General features: G+C 51.4%; 2 protein-coding genes across 2 annotated transcripts; both read right to left on the minus strand.

The window, feature by feature from the left end:
• Positions 1–1852: 1852 nt before the first annotated feature.
• GUSB (glucuronidase beta) lies at positions 1853–12236 on the minus strand. Its single transcript, XM_053961094.1, has 12 exons — positions 12003–12236; positions 10214–10402; positions 9641–9822; positions 8985–9127; positions 8640–8827; positions 7791–7943; positions 7079–7257; positions 6546–6692; positions 5456–5540; positions 3801–3977; positions 3171–3306; positions 1853–2072 (listed from the first exon to the last, which is right to left on the minus strand). The coding sequence occupies exons 1-12, from the start codon at positions 12228–12230 to the stop codon at positions 1915–1917; spliced, it is 1965 nt and encodes a 654-aa protein (XP_053817069.1). The 5' UTR covers positions 12231–12236; the 3' UTR covers positions 1853–1914.
• A 1056-nt stretch (positions 12237–13292) lies between these two features.
• Positions 13293–20950, minus strand: ASL (argininosuccinate lyase). Its single transcript, XM_053961218.1, has 17 exons — positions 20802–20950; positions 20284–20567; positions 18372–18566; positions 18177–18260; positions 17811–17867; positions 17155–17252; positions 16919–16996; positions 16620–16697; positions 16178–16230; positions 15904–15966; positions 15618–15732; positions 14915–14999; positions 14688–14747; positions 14467–14550; positions 14130–14210; positions 13931–14037; positions 13293–13522 (listed from the first exon to the last, which is right to left on the minus strand). The coding sequence occupies exons 2-17, from the start codon at positions 20296–20298 to the stop codon at positions 13372–13374; spliced, it is 1404 nt and encodes a 467-aa protein (XP_053817193.1). The 5' UTR covers positions 20299–20567; positions 20802–20950; the 3' UTR covers positions 13293–13371.
• Between the last annotated feature and the right edge of the window lie 137 nt (positions 20951–21087).

The following is a 21087-nucleotide window of genomic DNA, read 5'->3' on the forward strand; positions in this document are numbered from 1 at the left end:
AAGCACTTGATTCTCCCCAGATCCCAGTTTTCCCAGTAGAATTCCTGCAGCTTTGTGTCTGGCTGAGCATTGTGTGTAAAGGCTGAGCAGCGCTGACTTGAGGCTTTCAATGTTTACAGTTCTTTAAGCAAAAAAAGAAAAAAAAAACAACAAAAAAACCCCAACCTTGTGATTTTTATCACTTTCTGCTTTATTGGGGCTGCTCAAAGCTGGTCCCACAGACCACAAAATCCCTGGAAACTGCTGGATGTGTCCCTGGATTTGGAGAGGGAGCTGCTGGGCAGGGTTGGGTTTGTTGAGAACAAGCAGGAATTAACCCTCAAATGTGTGCTCAGATTTTGGGGGGCTGAGCTGAGCCCTGGTTTGTAAGGAGTGACCAATGTCAAATCCTCATCTGTGTTTTGGTCAGGTCTGTTGAAATTGGGGAAGAAAATGAGTTTTTAAAGGATGATGGAGAAGTTGAAATGACTTTCAAACACTACTATTGAGCTTAAATATGGGAATTGCTCATACCATGTGTGTTTGAACAAATGTCTTTTTATTGTGCATAGTTTTATATTCTGGGGGTTTAGTTCTAGAGAAAATCTAGGCCTAGCACGGTGTGAGGAATGCTGTAGTGTTGTTTCTTTTCCCTTAAAAACAGAAGAAAAATTGTTGTGGGGTTTGCAGCGAACATCTGTGTCCTTATTCTGCTGGGGCAGGGTGGAAGGTGCTGTTGGTTCCTCGTGTACCACCTCTGAAGGGAACAGAATTTGGCCAGCACACAACAGAAAAGCAAATATTTCCTTTATATGGTCAGATTTGGTCCCTTCCCTGAGCCACTCACCCAGAGGCAGCTGCAGAACAGGAGTCATGGCAGCAGTTTCACCCAGAATCTGAATTTCACTAATGAAACTCCAGAATTGTAACTTCCCAAATGCATTGGGAGCCTCTGCTTTTGTTGTTCTGCTCCTTGTGCTGCTTTTGGGACAGCACTGGGAGGTTTACAGACTAAATATTCTGAGTTTTGCTGTGAGTGCTGCTGTGATCCATGCCAGGCTAAAGCCTGGCCTGAGGCTGGTGTGCAGCCCCAAAGGGACAGCACTGAAGCAGCACAGGGATTTACACCTGGCCCTGCCCCAGAGGGCTTCAGGCCACTCTCAGAAAGGTTTGGAACAGAATTTCCCTCTGGGCTGCTCTTCCTGTGGTGACATTTAATATGAAGGAAGCCCTTCCACACTGGAAGTGGCATTGTTAGACACAGTTTGTGTCTGACAGTGGCAGTTTTGGTACTGTAAAATAAATAGATTTAAAGTTGAGTTGATGTAGTCCCTCTCTCTGTAACATTCCACCTTGCTGCTGGAACAGGAATTCCAAGCTCTCTGTTGGAGTGTGTTGGGTGGTTCACACCCTTCCTGGCTGCTGGGAATGCTCAGGATTTCTCACACATCCATCCTGCCAGGCCAGAGCAGCTGCACAAACTGTGCTCCTCTGCAATCCTGTGGACAGTTTGCTGTGATCTCAATAGTGTTAACTCTTAGGGGAGTTTAACTGGAAAACCTCATTTGCTTTAGAGGGATGTGATGTTCATTTAGAGTAACTTAGATTTTGTTTTTTAAGTTCAGCATTGAATTGTATCATGTAATATTTGTATTTTTTTTTTTTTTTTTGCCATAAACAGATACCTCAGTCAGGATTTTTTAACTTCAGCTCCTTGAAAGTGAATATTTGTTTTCCTGCCTGGAAAAAAGAAGCCTCCAGACATGGCTGAGCAGAGGAAACAAAAGTTTCTGATCTGCTTTGCATCACAGTAACTACTTCAGGTGGACTAGAAATCGCATTGGACTTGCAAGACTTGAATCAGGCATAAAACTTATTTAAACAGAGATTTAATAACAAGTTCAACATAATCCCCAGCCACTAAGCCCTTTGTTTTCATTTTAGGAAGAGGGAATGTGATGTTATTACAGGAGGAAGACAGCTTGATTCATTTGCAATCTTCCAGTATCTGTCCCTAAGAACAAACGCCGCGGCTTTGGGCTGGCGCTGGCGGGTGAAGATTCCTTTCTTGTTCCCCAGAACTCGTGTGGTCCCTGCAGAGAAGTTAGAAAACAAAGAAATGTATAAACCAAGCTCTTCCAGGCCCTGCTGTGAGCTGGTACAATGTAGGTACTAAATGAGGCCAGGTGGAAGAGACCTCTGCACTCTCTTCTGCAGAGCCAGGTGGAGCAGGGGAGCTTGGCAGGAGCCGTGGGTGGGACAGAGCAATCCAGCTGCAGGTCCCTGTTTTTACAGTGCTCAGCTGGGACACTTCCCTGGGCTGTGCCCACTGATCAGTGTTACAGCTGCTGTAGATTGGCTCCACCTTCAGACTGGATGGAGGAAAAGGTGATGCCTGTTTACTGTCCTGTGTGGTGTCTGGCTCCTTTCTGCCTGTTTCCATCTCCATAGGAAATTGGAGAAAAGGATTGCAACATGCAGAGAGACTGGAACTGCATCTGTGTCTGACCCTGTCTACATGTTCTCAGTCCTCTTTGATGCTGCTTTTCTGGCCACTGCCATCACTGAGCTTTCTAATGCCTGTCCTGGTGCTCTGCAGGGTATTTCAGTGCTGTTCCTCCCTCTCCCTGACTGCCATTGCAGGTATCAGATCTGGGTTGTGATTGTTCAATTTCTGTGGGACTGCACTGTAAATGAAGGGATTTCCCTTCCTTTGTGACTACTGCACTTATCTATTAATAATGGATAGAGTGTCATGGTGAGATAGCTGCGTGCCAGTGTGGCATCTGCTCCTCTACTGCTGAACCTCTACCAATAAATTATGATTATTTAAGGTGCTCTGTTCCCAGGGCAGCTGTAGGTGACACTGGAAGCAAGTGAGATGTCCCTGACAGCTGCCTGAAGCTCTGAATTGAGGGTGGCCAAAAACCAGGAGCAATCTGGGTCCCTCACAAGCTTCCCTTGTCTCATGTTCCTGGGAGCATCTCTGCAGGAGAAAGGGTGAATTAAGCACAGGCAGGACCTTCCCTCTTGGCTCTGGTCATGCTGGATTTTGTGACAAAACCAGCTGTGCTCTGTCCCGGTGAACAGAGGGCCTTTTGTCCTACCCTTCAGCACAGTGTTTGTGTGGCATCAACCACTAAATTCCCAGGGAGGATGGAGAGGTGTTTAGAATATAAATAAAAGCTCACCTTGATTGGTCATGAAATCAGCAAAATTCCAGATGAGCTCCCCGATCACGTACTCCTTCCTCTTCTTGTCAAAGACAGAGTGGTACTCCCTGAGCATGGCCTGCTGGTACTCCTCAGTGAACATCATGGGGGGGTCCTGCAGCAGGAGAACAGGCTCAGGGCACAAACAATCCCAATCCCACTGCCTGAGAGCTATTCCTGAACAGAAACTCTGGGGCTGCCTGCTCTCTGAGTTGTGCTGCATTAACGTGGCTGTTGGGACCATTAGCAAACACAAAATTCCAGGTATTCCCAGGGCCAATTCCCCTGGTGGCCTTTGTCATGGCAGGGACAGGAGTGCCACCCCCCCTGCATGGAACAGCACCAGGAACCTCCATTCTCCAGGGTTTGCTTTCATTTAAGCCTTTTCTAGCACCGCCAAGGACAGATTTTGGAGTCCTCCTTAGGAGCCAAAGTGAGTGGCAAAGCTCACTGGTTTTGGTGGAGCAGGATCCCAATCCTGGAGCTTTTTGGACGCTCCCAGCTAAAGCATCTCCCAGCAAAGCCAGGCCCAGTGGTGCCAGCCTCTCCCAGTTACATTTTGCTGCCCTGTAAGAGCTGTTTCCATCTGGCAAACACCACAGCACTCACACTGTGCAGTCCAGGCACTGAGTCTGCTCCATATTCACTCTGGATAATGGGTTTTTGGTAGGTTTTATACCAGTTCTCAAACTGGGCTGTGAGTTGGAGTGGGATCACTTCCAGGTGGCCTGGGTCATGGTACCAGGAGAAGTAGCTGTTCACACAAATCACATCCACATAGGGAGCCTGCAAAAAACAAGGTGAGAGTGTTTTGGCACAGACTTCAACCTTCTCTTGTAAATGTAAATCCTCCTTTGGTTCATTTAATGGAATCCAGGTTTATTACACATAGAATTAATTGTTTCCCCCTTCACTCAGGCCCTCCAAATAGAATATCTTTCCCAGAAAATAAAAAAAATATATAAATTTAATAAGCTAACAGCATTAATTTGGCATTTTTCTTACAGATTAGAAAGTCACAGCAAAGAGTTAGACAAGGTCAACATGTTTCATTCTCAGGTTTGTTAGAAGTTTTTTTGTTTCCAAGATGTCTCTGGCTTGCTGGTACATTTAGATGTACTTTTTCTTTTTGAGTATTGGAATGTGATTATCAAGTGAGTGGTCAAATATTTTGACTAGCAACTAAATTTTGTGCATCAATGGTGCAATACTAAGACTAAAGCATTCTGCAAGTTATTTGCCATTTCTACCACATGGACAGTGTGATAAAAGGGCACAAAGCCCCCTCAAAATAAAGTGATGTTGTATGTAACTTGTTCAATGTTCTCTTAACATGTTTTGTAATAAAAGAAAAAAAAAAAAGTTCTAATATCACATCAGTGTATGTGAGATCTGTTCTTTGGGTTTGTTTGCCTGAGCTCCTCCAGTTGGGCAGAGTGGGAATGGGATATCCAAAAGCAGATCCCTGCTGGGCTCCTTCAAATTTAAAACCATCAGAGAATTGTTTTCTTTTCTGGGGTGGGGAGGAAAAACCTCAGAGCTGCAGCCATTCCTGCTAATTAGAGGACATTTCACAAGAAATCCAAAGTGTAACCTGAATCAGGGATGTGTGGCAGCACCAACTCACCTGCTAGAAGTGATTATTGCACAAGGATCTACCCTGGAAACAAATACAGGTGTTAAAAATCCTTGGTCCATGCTATGAAAGGCCCAAAAATCCAAGGAAAGTGCCTTTTGGTTATTTATCCAGCTCTGGGGCTTTAATTGTGGAGCTGGAGGAGCTTTTAGATTATTCAATACAAACAGACATCTGCCAAAGAAGATCTAGAGCAGTTGAGAGCAGGAATTAAAGCAAAGCTTCCTTCCTATAGACTTCCACAAGGCTTGTGAGCATTTTAAAGAGGTTTAAGCTTTGGCTTAATTGCAAGTGAAAATCCTGAGCATTAGTAAACACAATCAATGGCACAGCAAAGCATGACAATATTAATGGAATCCAGGGGCATAATCCTACACACAAAGAATTGTTCTCTCTTACAGATCCTTTTTTTTTTTTTTTCCCAGCTGGACTACAACTACAGGATAAGGTGATTTCTACTAGAAACAAAAACATATTTTTTTTCAGCCTTTCCCTGCTAAATATCTCCAGTAAATTTAGGTAGGAGTGGGGGGAATGGAGTATAAAACAAGTGACAAGAGAAGGAAATTTAATGTATGAATTAAAAAAAAAAAGAAAAAGAAAAAGCTAGAAAATAAAGCAAACTTACACCATGATCAAGAGCGTAATTAGCATCTGTCACAAAGGTGACTGGTCTGGAGGGGTCGAGAGCTTTAGTGTGAGCTATCACTGTCCTGTTTGCAAACAGTAAAGCAAGAGTTCAACAACAGTGTGGAGAAGCAAAGCCCCCTCTCCCCAGGCTCTCTGTCCTTCCACCCCCCAGACAGAGCTGCTTTTGATTTAGCAGCCAGTGTTTTAAAGAAATAAAGAGAATTATCTGTCACCAAGTGCATGCCACACCACCTGAAAAAGAGCAGAGTGGAAGCACACCAAGCACAGGCACATGGGTGGTGCCAGCAGCTCAGAAGTTGAAGGGACAGTTGAGTTTCAGGACAAAACTGTAAAAAGGGCAATGGGAAGTTTCTGAACAGCTCCTGGGACGTGTTCCTGAGGCCCTGTGCCACAGCAGGCGGAGGCTGGATGTTTCTGAGGAAGCCCTGAGTGAGGGAGATGGGACAGAATGGGAGAGTCAAGCTCTGCTGCATTGCAGGAGGTGGTGGAACATCCTGAAGAATGAAACTCACAGTTCTCTCTTCATGCACCTCAGCTCCCAGGGACAGCCTGCTGCCCATAACAGAGCTGCCTCTGGGCTATCCAAAGCTTAAATCTCTTCAGAAATAAACCAAGGGGGCTGCAGGGACTCAAAGCAGTGGCTTGGAAGTGGGAAGCCACAGAACAAATAAGCAGCACAAATTGCAGAACCTTGTGTTCAGAATGAAAGGCCAGTTATTTTACAGCTTGGCTGTAAATCTCAAATGATTCAGCACTCATCTTCCAGTGCTAACGAGGAATATTCCATTCTCATCAGGTCTGGTTTTACTAAACTCTTAGCTCAAGAAGAGATGCTCAAACCAAGTGGACTCCTGGGAATTTTGTGGAGTCTTGGTGGTTCAGAACCAAGACGTTAGGACAGTTCTGAGCATCAGTTCCACACGTGCAGCAGTTCCATTTTAGTTTGCACCCACAGGTTCAGTTCCAGGGTTCCCAAAAATGCTTGCCCTCCCTTTAGGATGGGCATGTGCCATCCCAAAGGAAGAAGAGGCATCATCTGCCAAGAGATGAGGAGCAGAGGCACTTACTTGAAGTAGTGAGCAGCTGGGGGCAGCTCTGACGCCGGCTCGTTGGCCACTGACCACATGACCACTGAGGGCCTGTTCTTATCCCTGCGGACCAGCTCCTCCATCACAGCCAGGTGATGCTGCAGGGACTTGTTCCCAAAGCTCTCGCTGGAAGACAGAAAGAGGTGAGGGTGTAAAATCCACCCCCTCTGCTTTTCCCTGTGAAAACTCAGCCTCTGGGCACAGCAGAGCCTTGATGCTGAGGATGGCTTCTGCCCTATTTCCCCAAAGTTTGCTGCACAGTTCAGGGCCGTGGTTTGGGCTTGTTAATGGAGCCATGTGGCAAAATGTGGCAAAATGCCCTCTGGTTGCCCAACACCATGAGGCACCACCGGTGGTGCAATGGGAGATTTCCAAACAGAACAAAGTACTCTCATTATCAGCACAGCGGGTGGGACGCTGAGGGCAGAAGTGTAAAAATAGTAATGGGACACTTGGGAACAGCTGAGAGAGGAGCAGGGGAGCCAGGGCAGGGCGTGCTGGGCAGCTCTTACGGCAGTTTGATGCCCACCCCCGGGCTCTCGTCGATGACCACGATGCCGTAGGCGTCGCACAGGTCCATGATCTCCTCGGCGTAGGGGTAGTGGCTGGTGCGGAATGAGTTGGCCCCCAGCCAGCGCAGCAGGTTGAAGTCCTTCACAATCAGGGGCCAGTCCAGGCCTTTGCCACGGATCTGGGGGGAGAGAGCAACCAGCCCCTGTGAACACAGCTTCCCTGCTTGGTCCAGCCCCAGCCCTGCCCGGGGTGGGGAACCCGACAGCCACTGTCACAGTCAGAGGGGTTTGGGTTGGAGGGGACCTTAAAGCTCGTATCATTCCACCCCCTGCCATGGGCTGGGACACCTTCCACTAGCCCAGTTTGCTCCAGGCCCTGCCCAACTGGCCTGGAACACTTGCAGGGATGGGGCAGCCACAGCTTCTCTGGGCAACCTGTGCCAGGGCCTCCCCACCCTCACAGCAGACTGACTGACTGTCAGCATGTCTGGCTGAAAGCTGTGGCTGGGAGATGCTTCAGTGTCTCCACCAGCACATCCATGTGTCCTGAGGGATGGCAGGACTGTGGCAGGACCGGGCATGGTGTCCCCTTAGCGCTTAGCCTGGGAGGAGGGTGTGAGGAAACAGCCCCTCGGAGAGGGGAGGGGAGGGGAGGCAGCGCAGGAGCCACCTCGGCAGTGTGAGCTGAGGTGGCCCTGGGTGCCACACTTACATCTGCATCCTCGTGCTTGTTGACGCCGTGGAAGTAGAAGGGCTTGCCGTTGATGAGGAACTGGGTGCTGGTGACGTGCACGGTGCGGATGCCGACCGGGAGCGTGTACACGTCCTCCAGCAGAGCCCTGCCCACCTGGGCCTGCATCTGCACCTGCGTGTCCAGGGAGGAACGGGAGGGATCCTCACACCGATGCCCAGGGCTCCCTCCCCTGTCTGGGAGGGACATTCTGGCCCCACATCCCTTCCCAGCCCTGCCTCAGCACACAGCCTGTTCCTCACTGCTGCTGCTCGGCGGGGGAGCCAGGTCTGACTGAACAAAAAATACAAATCCAAGGTGTGGAAGCTGAAGGATGGAGAATGAGCCCCTGGATGACCCTTTTTGCTCACCCCAAAAAGCTTCAGTGTCTTTTCCCCATGGCATCTCCCCGGGCCATTTCTGTGCCCTGCACCTTGATGCCAGGCAATGACTGACACATCACCTGCTCGCAGGTGTGACCCCGAGTCCCTGGAAACCCAGAGCAGCTCATCCTCCCTGATTTCTGCACCTGAACACCACCACTGATCCTCACCTCCCACAGAACCTCCCAGGCTCCAGCTGTTGAACTCATCTCCCCAGAGGGGATGGACTCAGTGTGAAGGGCCAGCACCTCAGAGCACACTCCAGGAATGCTCTTCTCCCTTCCAGACCCTTCAGAAGCTGCCAAAGCTTGATTTGATTACTGCCCAATTAGCAGGGCCACTCTAGTCACATGCACAGGGCCCGTGAGAGGAGAGGACAGAGGATGGGCCATATGGCAGTGCCTTAACCCTATTAAACACACCCACAGAGGAGGAAATGCCACTTTACCTCCAAGGAGTACAGGTATCCAGGGTTCTCGTGCATCAGGTAAGGCCACCAGAGGTTTGGGTTGAGGACTTTGAGCTCTCCCACTGGGCCATCACCTGTAGCAACCATCTTCCCCTCTTGGTCACGTAAACTCAGGGACAAGGAATTGGCTGTGCTGCCAACCACTGACACCTGATACTGCACCATGCCTGGCTCACAGGAAAACAAAAGACAATCAGAGACTGCAAGAGACAGCTCAGCCCCAGGAAAAGCCACCAGGAAACAAATTCAATCAGACTGGTGCAGGGTATTTTCCCTGCTGCCCTTGGCACCTCCATTTGGAGCCCGAGGGAGCTCTGGACCTACCAACACTGTCTGATGAAGTGGTTGTCACAGTGATGTCATCGATGTAGGCAGCAGGAGTGGTGTAAAGCACAACTGGGCGGTGGATCCCAGCATAATTAAAGAAATCAAACCTGATGTTCTGCACAAAATAGTTCTTGGGGTACCTGAGTGAGCAAGACAGGAGAACTGGTTGCATTACACTTCAATACACAGCTGAAGGCAGCATGTCCGTGCTGGCAGTGCAAAATAATGTAAAAATATCTCTATTAAAAAAACCCCATGTAAAATCTCTATTAAAAGTAATGTAAAATATCTCTATGACAGGCTGGATCTGTCAGCTGCTACACTGAAGGATTTTGCAGTTAACAAAGAAGTTAACGAAGATCTTGATCCTTCAGGAGAGCTGGTACTTGCAGCTCCCAGCTGAATCCAAGCTTCTCAAACCTGCCCCGGATTCAACTTGATAAATCACCCATCTGAGCCCCCTGTGCACAAAACAGATGCAATAACTCACTGCTGATTCCTCACAACACCACAGCTTAAACTCCTCGCAGCTCCACCGACGAATCCACCATAAAGACAACCCCGTGGAGGGATTTCTGAACCAGCAGCTGAACAAAGTCCCCCTCTCCCACAGCCCTGGGATGAGCCCAGCAGTAAAACACGCCAGAACTCACCTTGATTTGTCAGTCATGTACTGGATGGAGCCCGGGGGCAGCGTGTGGGGGGTCAGGGTGTTGTTGAGGGCCACAGTGATGCGGCACAGGGTGCCTGGGCTGCCCTGCACCACGCTGCTGATGTCAGCCTCAAAGGGCAGGTGCCCCCCTTCGTGCTCCACCACCTGCACCCCGTTCACCCACTGCAAGGAAAGGCACAAAAAATGGCTTGTTGGGATTTTGTGGTCAGCAGAGCACAGGGGAGGGAAGCCCAGTTACAAGGAACACCTGGGCTCTCGATCCTCAAAGGATCTTTGAGGGATCAACGTTGATCTTTGAGGGATCTCCCTTTGCTGGGAGCTAGGTCTGGGTGACATCAAGTGTATCTCTGAGGGACACAGTGTGGGGCAGATCCATTCATCGGGAAATGTTTAGTTACCAATCCCAAACTGCAGGATCAGAGAAGAGAAATTGGAATTCATCCTTGCTGGGGGAAAACAGGCACGATCTCAGACGGGGATGCAAAATCGAGGCAGGGACGCATTTGCTTTTAGTCCAGCCTAACTTAGGAAGCACAGGCCCCGAGGCACGTACCACGATGGAGTAGTAATGGGCACTCCCAAAGCGCAGCACCACCCTGGGCGCGGGCTCGCCCTGCAGCCAGCGCTCGGGGAGCAGCACCTCCTTCTCGTACCACACCCAGCCGATGTAATTCTCCAGCCTGGGGTCCTGAGTGATGTCGTTGAAGCTGGCAGGCACCGGCATGTCAATCACGGGGCCGGTCTGGCAGGAATTGCGTGCAAAAGGAAAAAAAAAAACAGAGATTTTAAAAAGAGGAATTTTACTACTGGAGGTGTCCCCTTCCACTGACAGCCTTACAATGCCTTTGCCAAGGGGAAATACTTGGGAAAAGCTGTTTAAAAACTGCTGAGATCTCTCACAGCTCCCATACAAGCCCTAATTAGCACCAGGCACAGGAACCTGCCTGTTCCTGCAGGAAACAGCTGCTCCTTTCTTTTCCACTCCTGCTGTACAATGAAATGTTTTTATTAATGGCTCTGGAATCACGGAATCAGAAAGGTGAGGAGGGAAAAACCCAAGCCCAGGTTGTTGTTTCAGTGGGAATTTTCTCCTGCACAGCTCCAGGACAATGTGCCACAGACAAAGCACATGTGGTGCTGTTTGTCAGCTAAGAGATGTAGTAAAAGTGTAACAAAATAACAGATGTTTTGGGCAGTAATGGATATTTTGGGACATTTTTCTCCCCGTGGAGACTGGGATCAGCTCAGCCTTTCTCACTGCGTGAAAGCAACAGAGATTCCTCGGGATTACAAGAGAATCCATTCAGTTGCTTATTCCAATGTGAAGATTAGAGGGAGGCAGTGTCACAGTACATTGAATGTTGAGGAATCCAGATGCTGTTGCCAAACAGAGCTGTTCATTTTCAGCATTTTCTGCACTCAGGATGTTGCACAAAGGACTTCTGCAGCTTCTTTCCTGAGGAAGCCTCAGGAAATGGAATGAGGAAGGTCTGGGCACCCAGGGTGGGCATCATGTGCATGGCTGACTCAGCACTGGCACTGCAGAGCCCAGTGCCCTCATCAGAAAATCCTAGTGGGAAGATCCTTGGGACAGGCAAGAGGATTTTCTAGTATCTGATGCAGGAAAACCCTCGCCTGTGCTGGCCAGAACCTGTGTGTCCTTCAGGGAGATTCTCTGAGCTCTAAAACAGGTTGAGTGCACTCATCTAAGCCTCTCTTTGAAGGGGTACGTTTCAGGATTCCTCTCCTCTGCAAAGCTTCCAGCAGCACAGTGCCTTTCAGCTCTTTTCTCCTTCCACAATCCAGCAACAAAATCGGCCAAAAGGCTAAAAACAGAAACAATGAACGATTTATCCATTTTATACATAAATCCCATAACTCTTTTCTGCCAGGTAAATACAGTTAAATTCCAAGCAGATCCCAGCCACACCAAAACTTTTCTACCAGCACTCTGAAACTTTGGAATAAACAATTCCCAGTGCCCTTCCAGGCACATTTTTGCTGATTCTGTGCTGCTGGAAGCTCAGCGCTGTGCCAGGCTCCTGCAGCACGGGACACGTGGAGGTGAATGGGGCTCATTCAAACCTTGTCTGCCTTCGGAGCAGCACCAGGGGCATCAGCAGGGGCGGGTAATTAGGAACTGCCTCAAGAACAACCCGGGCAGGGCCAGCACCGTGGGGCGAACGGCAGCGGCTCCGCCAGCCCGGTGGGGAAGAAGGCAGGGAAAGAGGAAGAGAGGAAGAAAGAAGCGGAGCCCCTACAGCGGGCCGGAGCCCGGTTCGGAGGGGAAAAAGCGCAGCCGGTGCCCGGCGATGGGCAGCGCCCGCCCCGCTCCCCGCTACCTGCCGGAGCGGCCGCCGGTACCAGCGCTGCGCGAACCCGGCGTCCCTGCCCGGAGACAGATCGGCGCGGAAGCTCCAGAGGCCACCGAGCTCCTTGCGCTCGCGGGAGGGGGTGTCCCGCGGCTGCAGCATCCCGGCGGGACCGGCCGCCAGCCCCGGGAGGAGCAGCAGCAGCACCGGCAGCGTGCGCGGAGCGGCACCGCCGCCGCCTGAGGCCGCCAGCGCCATCTTGGCTGTGGGCAGGGCCCGCTGAGGGAGGGGCGGGGCCGCGGCTGAGGGGCGGGGCCGCGGCTGAGGGGCGGGGCCGCGGCTGAGGGGCGGGGCCGCGGCTGAGGGGCGCTCTGTCCCGACCCTTGTCGCGATCCCGACCCCTGTTACGATCCCTGTCAGAGTCTCGGCCCTGATCCCTGTCATGGTCCCGGTTCCGGTCCCGATCGGGTCCCCGCCCCAACGGGATGAGCGACTGCAGAGCCCGACAGGGAGCGGGTCCTATCCCGCGGTCGCCACCGGACAAAGCCACGAGTGTCCCGGCATAAAGGCGCCTCCAGGAACTTTCAGGCTCCGTCCTATATCGCTGGATTTCATCGAGAGGCGAGTGATCTCTCCTCTCCTCTCCTCTCCTCTCCTCTCCTCTCCTCTCCTCTCCTCTCCTCTCCTCTCCTCTCCTCTCCTCTCCTCTCCTCTCCTCTCCCTCTCCCTCTCCCTCTCCCTCTCCCTCTCCCTCTCCCTCTCCCTCTCCTCTCCTCCCTTCCCCTCTCTCCTCCTTATTTATTACTCAGGGTAGTGTAGTTATCACCTACTTTTACTTATTTATTCATTTGCTTACTTATTTACACTATTTATTTGTTTGTTTATCACAGAATCGTTTAGCTCAGGAAAGACCTCCGAGGTCACCAAGTCCAACCTGTGACCCAACACTCCCATGTCACCCAGAGCAGGGCACTGAGTGCCACATCCACTCTTCCCTTAAACACCTCCAGGGATGGTGATTCCACCTTCCTGCACAACCCATGGTGATGTGTGGTAACCCTTTCTGGGAAGGAATTCCTCCTGATGTCCAACCTAAACCTCCCCTTAAGCACAGCTTAGGTTTATTATTACTGCTTGCTTACTTTAGTTTATTTATTTATTGCCTGCTTGCTCACTTCTATTTATTTTCGGAGTCACTTGTTGAAGTGTGACAGTTAAAAGTTATTGGAAATGGCAAAAGGAGCGATGGTGGCTTCTTGAGGGGAAGAGGGAGGGTGAGCTCTTGAAGAACCAAGAGACAAGAGCAGGATTTCAGTGAACTACAGACACCCCAGTGTTTATTAACTCCAGATCAGTGGCACGGGCACACCGCTGCAGGCACGGGATCTCTCCCCACACTCTAAGCCTGTTCCTTGAGCCTCTTGAGCAGCTCCCGCAGCTGCTCGATCTGGGCGGACACGCTGCTCTTGGCGGTGCCGCCCGCGGCCGTGTACTGCTCCACGCTGCTCACCACGCTGAACACCTGCGCCACGTCGCTGCCAAACAGGGGGCTGGGGGCACAGGGGGCTGTCAGGGGGCTCTGGGCTGCTCCACGTGCCCAGTGCCTGTGGAGAGGCTGAGGCAGTGAGGACGGAGCCTTTTCCAGAGGGGAAACGCTCCTGAGCTGCTGCTGCCTCCAAGGGGACACCGAGGAACCTCAGAGCCAAACCCCTCTGGGGGCTTCCTGCTCAGGGCAGAGGCGTCTCCCAGCCCCTCCCAAGAGCTCCTGCCCATGCCCGTGCCCATTCCACCCTGCTGGAGTGGAATGGAGGTGATGTTGTCCCCCTCCAGTGTTTCAGCCCCAGCAGGAGCAGCGGTGATAATCAGGACAGGAGGATGCTGAGGTGCACTTTGGGGAAGGCAGGTCAGGGAGGCTGAGCTCTGCCTGTGCAGGGAAGTGAAATAACAGAGGTACAAACCTGATGCTCTTCAGGTCCTCCAGGCTGAGATTGTTGATGGTGATGCCTTTGGTCTCAGCCAGCTGGACGGCCTTGCCAGAGGCCATGTGGGCTTGTCTGAAAGGCATCTGCAGTGGGAAGAGGACAGAGCAGAGGGGACTCAGCTCAGTTCCTCTGCATCCAAAGAAATCCCAGCTCCAGCTCTCCCTCTGGCACTTACTCCCTTCCGAACCAGGTAGAGAGCCAGGTCAGTAGCCAACATCTCTGGGCTCAGCGCCCTCTCCATGCTCTCCTGGTTGATCTGCAGGAGGAGGATCCCAGAGACACGTTACCATCAGCTCCTCCTTCGGGCATATTAGTGATCAGGGTGAGGAGAATTCATCTGGAGCTCTAAAAAAATGCTCTGAGCAGCTGGCAGAGGGGACCAAAATGAGCAGAGTGGGTGAGGCACTGAGGAGTTTTTATTTGGGAACAATCTGGAGCTCTGCTCTCTGTATTACTCACAGAATATGGACCATGATAATGTTGAATAGTGAGAGGACGAGGAGAATCCTTACCTGGAGGGTGGAAATCACTCCAGTGGCAACCTGGAGCACAGCATTCAGGGTATCTACGACATCAAAAACAGCCTCCTTGTCCTCCTGTGTTGGAACAGTGATGGAAATGGCTCTGAGCCAGCCTGAGTGCAGCCCAAAAAAACCCCCAGGCTGAACAGCCCAGCTCTCCTGACTCCTCCAGGCAGCAGGAGAGATGGTGTGGAGGGGAAAAGGGGCTTTACCTGCAGGTCCTTGTTGTAGGTGCTTGGGAGCCCTTTGAGGACCATGAGAATTGCAGCCAACTGCAAAGGGAACAGGAGAGGCAGGGAGTGAGGTACAGAGCAAAGCACAGCCCCGGGGCAGGGCCACAACCCACAGCTCTTTACAGAGAAAAGGCAAAGAAAAAGGAGATTTCTCCAGCCCCAATAGGAGCAGTTTCCTCTCCCTCCTCCTCCTTTTTGGGGCTCACCCGTCCAAACACTCGCCCGGCTTTGCTGCGGATCAGCTCCAGACTGTCGGGATTCTTCTTCTGAGGCATCAGGCTGCTGCCAGTGCTGGTGGGACATGAGTGGAGTGCACTGGTGAGCAAAACCCTCATCCATACACACACATCATCACTGACCCAGCCCACCAAAAGCAGTGTGTACCCTCTTCCCTGTACTCCTCTTTAGGGTGTAGGAAATCAGTGAAGTGACTGAGTTGCTCTTTGATTTTGCACCTTGTCTGGGGCTCCCACACAGTCCCACCTCTCACAGAGAAACTTAAAAGGGGGCTCCCCCTCCAGGGTCATATCCACAGGTCAGACTAAGTGTTAGTGTGACTTCAGTGAGGGAAGGCTGAGGCTGTGCCACCCTGCAGACAAGGAGTCTGATGGGATTACAAACCCAGCCACACAAAGGCTCTGGCAGCATTCCCAGCACAGGAGGAAGTTCTCTGTGCCAGCAGATCCTGGACAGGAGTTGCTGGGCTGAACACAGATTTGGTTGAGTTAAGGGAATCAGAAATAAGTGACCATTGCTGAGGAATATTCACCCTGAGGCTGCCTTTGTGCCAGGCTCCTGATGCTGGGTCAGCCCTGTGCACAGACAGACCCCAGCCACTGCCTCACCCAGCGTGGGGAGCTGAGGAGGAGAGGCTGAGCAAGGAGCTCTCTGCCCAGAGCTGAGACCTACCTGTAGGCATCAGAGAGGGTCAGGAAGCCAAACTCGCTGGTGCTGTAGATGATGAGATCCTCAGCCATCTTGCTGAGGTGGATCATCAGCAGGGTGGCAGCAGAGAGGAATTCCACTGCAGGGAAGGCAGGAAATCAGGAGGGGAAAAGGTGTTTGGACAAGCCAGGGAACTCTGAGTGAGCCTTTACTTCCCAGTGATGGATTTCAGTCCCTTGTTAAAGAAGGGCAACTGGAAAGGTGTCAGGAGCTGCTTCCCCCAGTGCTGGGAAGCTTTGGCTGTGCTTACCCACAAAGTCCCTCTCGCTGACGGCATCCATGCTGTTCAGGCTGATGGAAGCAAAGTCCAGCTCTGCAAGGAAGGGGATGGACACAGGAGCTCACACTGGCCCTGACAGGAGCCTCAATGCACCAGGCTGCCCCAGAGGAGGTGACTTTTTATCTATTCATTACCCTCCACCCTCTTGTTCAAGTGCTGCAACACATCCAAAATAACATTAGGATAATGTGCTGATGCTTCCCAAAATCCCAGATATTATGAGTAGTCCCAGGGAGACATTTACCACTGCACAGCAGCTCTCTATCGATTCCCAGGGGGTTTCCAGCCAGAGCTCCACTGCCAGGGGAGAAAGAACCAGAAGTCACCCATGATATCCAAACTGATATCCAACCAAAACTGAGCTCTAGTGATGACACCTCTCTGAAGATTTCCCTCCCACAGTTCACTTGGATTTCACAGTGTGGTCTGAGGTTTATCAAACCCTTAACTCTGAGCTCAACCAGGTTTTCCCTCCCAAACAGGAAGATTTTCTTAATGGAAACCTTGTAATCCTTGATTTTCAAGAAGGGATAGAAAAATATTTCTATGGTGAGAGTCTTTGGAGAGGCAAGCTGGGCTGCAGTGTCTATGGAATAGAAACCCCAGTGGCTCAGGGGATGGACAGATCTGCCTCTTTATCTCAGAGCAAACTGAGAGCTGAGGATCACAATAAAAATAAACTTTACCTTCCCAAAGGCAAGACATTGATCCTCCTCTTCACCTCTCCCAGGCGCTCAGAATCGCGGGTCAGAGCAACAGCATGGCTGGGGAAGGACAGGAGAGATGAAGCTGGAAAATCTCCCACTCCAGGAGGTGAGAATGGCCAAAGGATGGAGAACAGGGAGTTCCCAATCCATGCTTGGATTCCCAGCTGGTCAGAGCACACTGGGAATTCCTGTTCCTGTTTGTGGGGCTCCCTCTGGTTTGTCTCCACCCCTGGCTGTCCCCTCAGCAGAGCAGGGCCCCGAGGGTGGGAGGTGCTCACCTGAGCAAGAACTGGCTCCATCGGATGGGCTGAGCTTTCTGCAGGTGGGTGTAGCCAGGCAGGATCACATCGATTTCTCTGGGAGGGAAAGGGCAGAGAGGTGAGCAGCAGAGACAGCAGGGAGGGCAGGGCCACAGGAGATCCTGCAGCTGCATAGTCACACAACAAGCCTAGGAGTGTCCTGCCCCAAAAAAGGCCAAAGTTACAGAAAACAGGGACTGTGGGAAAGGACTCACATGGCAGCACGTTCCACAAGGGTCTCAATGAGGCGCAGCAGGTGCGTGGAGATGATGGAGAGGGAATTCTTCATGAACAGCTTCAGGTCAGTCACAACCTGTGGGAGATTGGCCACAGCCAGGCCAAGCACAACGGGACAGATTTAGTGACCAAATATTGCTCAGCAGAGCCCCCTGGCACCGTTATCCCCTCCTGGTGCTGTGTGATTGGAGGGGAAATCTTCCTCCTGTGGGAGGCCTCCCTGGTCACTGATTTGTGAAAGCTGTTGTTGCTTTGCATGGACAGAACCAAAATCTGTTATTTTCAGTGGACTTGTCAGATATTGTCAAATTTGAAGCAGAAAATTCCCAACCAACACAAGTTGATCATCCTGAGGAAGACTGATCCTGAAAGATGTGTGCACCCAGCCAGCAGAGTCAGGGGTTCTGGAGATGTCAGTGGAATTTTGTGGCCTTTTACCAGCAGGATGCAGTCCTGCAGATCCCACTCCCCTGGGTGGATGAATCACTGCAGCAGCATTAGTTTAAAGCCATCATTAATTTAAGGGGAATACAAGCTGGAGTGTGTCAGGGCATGAGAGAGATGGCATAAAAATATTCAATTAAAGAACTGAGGTGGAGGAATACAAAAGGAGAAGAAAAGATTCTGTCCATACCTGATCATTCCTGCTTCTGCCAGTGTGCAACTTCCCAGCCACGTCTCCAATCAGCTCCTGAGGACAAGAGCAGGATTTCTGTCAGGATCTCTGTGTTCTAAACAGGACAATCCACATGAGCACATCTCCCTGCCTGGAAGGGACTCAGCTCCAGCATCCTGTGAGTAACCATGGGATGTGTTCTGGGGAAGAGCAGCTTTGCAGCTTTGGGTTCTGTGCTTGTGCAGCCCAAAAAGGGGGCTTGGAGACCCTTGGCTGTGCCCCAGGGGGTTCAGAGCCAGCAGCTCTAAAGGGATTTCACAGAGGGACAGAGGGACAAGCCCTTAATGTCAGGGAATCAGGAAGAAGAGGCTGGAGGAGCCAAACCTTCAGCCTGCGCTCGTTGGCAGTGTGGATATCCTCATCAGTTTGTTTCAGCACAAAGACTCCTTTGGACCATTCCTCCGAGATCTGCAAACAGCAGAAACACCAGTCAGCCACAGGAGTTATTAAATGCAGGGAGGCTGCTCTCAGGTCAGGAGCCATTCATTCACCTGACAGTTTTTTGAAGGAAAGAAATACCTTTTCCAGGCCACCCAGGATCTTCTCCAGTTCAGTTTTAGACAGGATCCCAGACTTCTCCAAGGCTTTGGCATAAGCCATGCTCCCCTGGATGTCCACCTCAGACAGTCTCTGGTCATAGCTGATAGAAGCATTGAGCATCTCCATGATGGGATCTGTGCTTCCACTGAATCTTCCACCCCAAAGTTTATTCCCCTGAGAGAGAAAATAGCTAATTAAAGTGGCCTAATGACTTCAGATAAATCCTGTGCAGTAAATAACATCCAGTGGTCCATTCATCTGATACAGAGCCCATGCTCAGCTCCTTTTGGTGTGACAGCACTGACCAGAAAGTCCCCTGGGCTTCAGGACCTCTGGCAATTGGTTGAAGAGCTGGAGAACACATCACTGTCAGTGTTATTTACCCCTGAGCTCCGAGGTCTGGCCCAGGAACCCTCTAAGATATTTTATATCTGCAGGACTCTGCTGGGAGTCCTTGAAATTAGTATCAGGGAAGGCTGCAACACCAGCACAGATTTCTGTTTTGAGGCCTTGTAAAGGGAGGAAAAACTAAGCAGTCAGTAGGATTAAAGTGAAATTAATATCCTTTAAATCCTTTTGGTGCTGTTTAACTAACAATTCTTCTTTGATTGACAAAGAGCTGTGGGCCAGCACAGAAAAAAAAAAGTGGGGTTTTCCCATCCAAGCCTGGATTCCTGTGGTGACCTCACCCCCTGGAATGTGTCACCCACTTCAGCAAGTGACCAAAGGCTTGTGCAGGGTTCCAGCTGTGCCCACAGCAGGGTGTGTGTTGTGTGGGAGCTTCTCCAGCAGTGATTCAGAGCCTGGCTGGCCTCACCTGAGCTGTGTCAGCTCAGAAGCTTTTTTCTTGCCCAGGTAAGACAACCCAAGAAGTTTTCATTCTGCCAAGCTTGCGCTGAAGTGGGTCAGAATTTCACTTGGGCAGAGACAATTTATCCAAGATTTCAAAAAGTGGGTCAGAATTTCACTTAAGCAGAGACAATTTATCCAAGATTTACCAGGCACAAAAAGGAATTGGAGGACACCTGAAGGAAGGGACTAAATACAGCTGCAGAGTGGATAATTACTGATCTACTTGATTCTTTAAACACTACTGCAAGTTTCTTTTCATGCTGGTCACTATAACTACCATGGACAGCAAGGAGCTGGCAGGACAGCTGGAAGCTGACCTGTGCCAGGGCTTTATCAGCCAGACAAAACACTGTTGAGTAACCTTAAAAAATGTTTTCCCTGGTGACTGTTTCCATGTCCCTGTGCCTGAAAGGACAACAGGAGAGAGCCTGCAGAGGTGAGGGTGTAGCCATGTGTAAAAGACAGCGTTGTTAGAAAGCTGAGGAAAGGCAGAGAGAGGAATGAGAATTGAAAAAGAAGTGTTAGAGCTCCTCAACATTCATTTGGTGCACCCAGGAGCAAAATTAATGCTAAATTAAAGGCCATTCCAGAGGCTCAGCACTTGACTGGGGACCAGGAGTATCCAGGTATTTAAAGCTTCCCATCAAAGCAAGAAGGGTGTCAGCAGAAACATTGCAACATACACATTTACAATCTGGAAATCAAAGCTGGAAGGTTCATTTAAGCATCTCCAGGACTCTTTGGAGCAATGGCTGTGCAGCCTGGCAATGACAAACTGCCTGGAACGTGGAGCAGCGATTCGGAGAGCAGAAAGTGAACTCGCCAGGATGCCCGGTCACGTCTGGGCAGGGAAGGAAACTGAAAATGCAGCTTTTGTGCCGAGCAGTGTTTACACAAGCTGCTGGGAAGTGCCTGAGCGCGAGTCCCAGGCACGAGTATCGGCCTTTCCCAGGAGACAGAGGCAAGAACGCGAAGGCCCTGGGACAGCTCCGCTCGGCTGAGCACCCCCGACACCCCCGGGGAAGCAAAGTTCGCTCACCTCGGCCGCTGCCATCGCGGCCGCGCTGGCTCCGTGTGCGCCGCGGGGCCGCTGCGGGGCGGGGACACTGCGGGGCGGCTCCGGGCACGGTCCCGGTCCCGATCCTGGTCACAGTCACGATCCCGATCCCAGATCCACTCCCGGTTCCGATCCCAGATCCAACCCCGGTCCCAGTCCCAGCTCCGGTCCCGATCCCGATCCTGGTCACAGTCACGATCCCAGATCCGGTCCCGATGCCAGCTCCGGTCCCGATCCCGGTCACAGTCCCGGTCCCGATCCCAATCCTGGTCACAGTCACGATCCCAGATCCGGTCTCGATTCCAGCTCCAAACCCGGTATCGGTCCCAGCTGCAATCCCGCTCCCGATCCCAACCCCAGCTCCGGTCCCGATCCCAGCTCTGTCCCTATCCTGAGCCCAGCTCCACTCCCGGTCCCAGCTCCAATCTCGGCTCCGATCCCAGCTACAATCCTGGTCCCAATCCCAGCTGGATTCCTGGTCCCCATCCCAGCCTCTGTACCGGTCCCAGCTGTAATCTTGGTCCTGATCCCGATGCCGATCCCGGTCCCAATCCCGGTCCCGGTCCCAGCTCCAATCCCGCCGCGCTCCCGGCGCTCCCGCAGCTCGTCCCGCCCGCCGGGGCGGGGAGTGCCCGGGCCAGCCCCGCTCCTGTGCTGCTGTGCAGTGGCACGCCTTGGCCCTGTGCCTCACAGCACACTCAGGAGCGGCATCCCAGTTTTCTTGTACCTTTTCGAGGTTTGCTGTCCTTTAACCAGCCTTGGTGTCATATAGCTGGGAAGGAACGT

This window comes from Vidua chalybeata, chromosome 20 (genome assembly GCF_026979565.1).
Source record: "Vidua chalybeata isolate OUT-0048 chromosome 20, bVidCha1 merged haplotype, whole genome shotgun sequence".
Classification (NCBI taxonomy): Eukaryota; Metazoa; Chordata; class Aves; order Passeriformes; family Viduidae; genus Vidua; species Vidua chalybeata.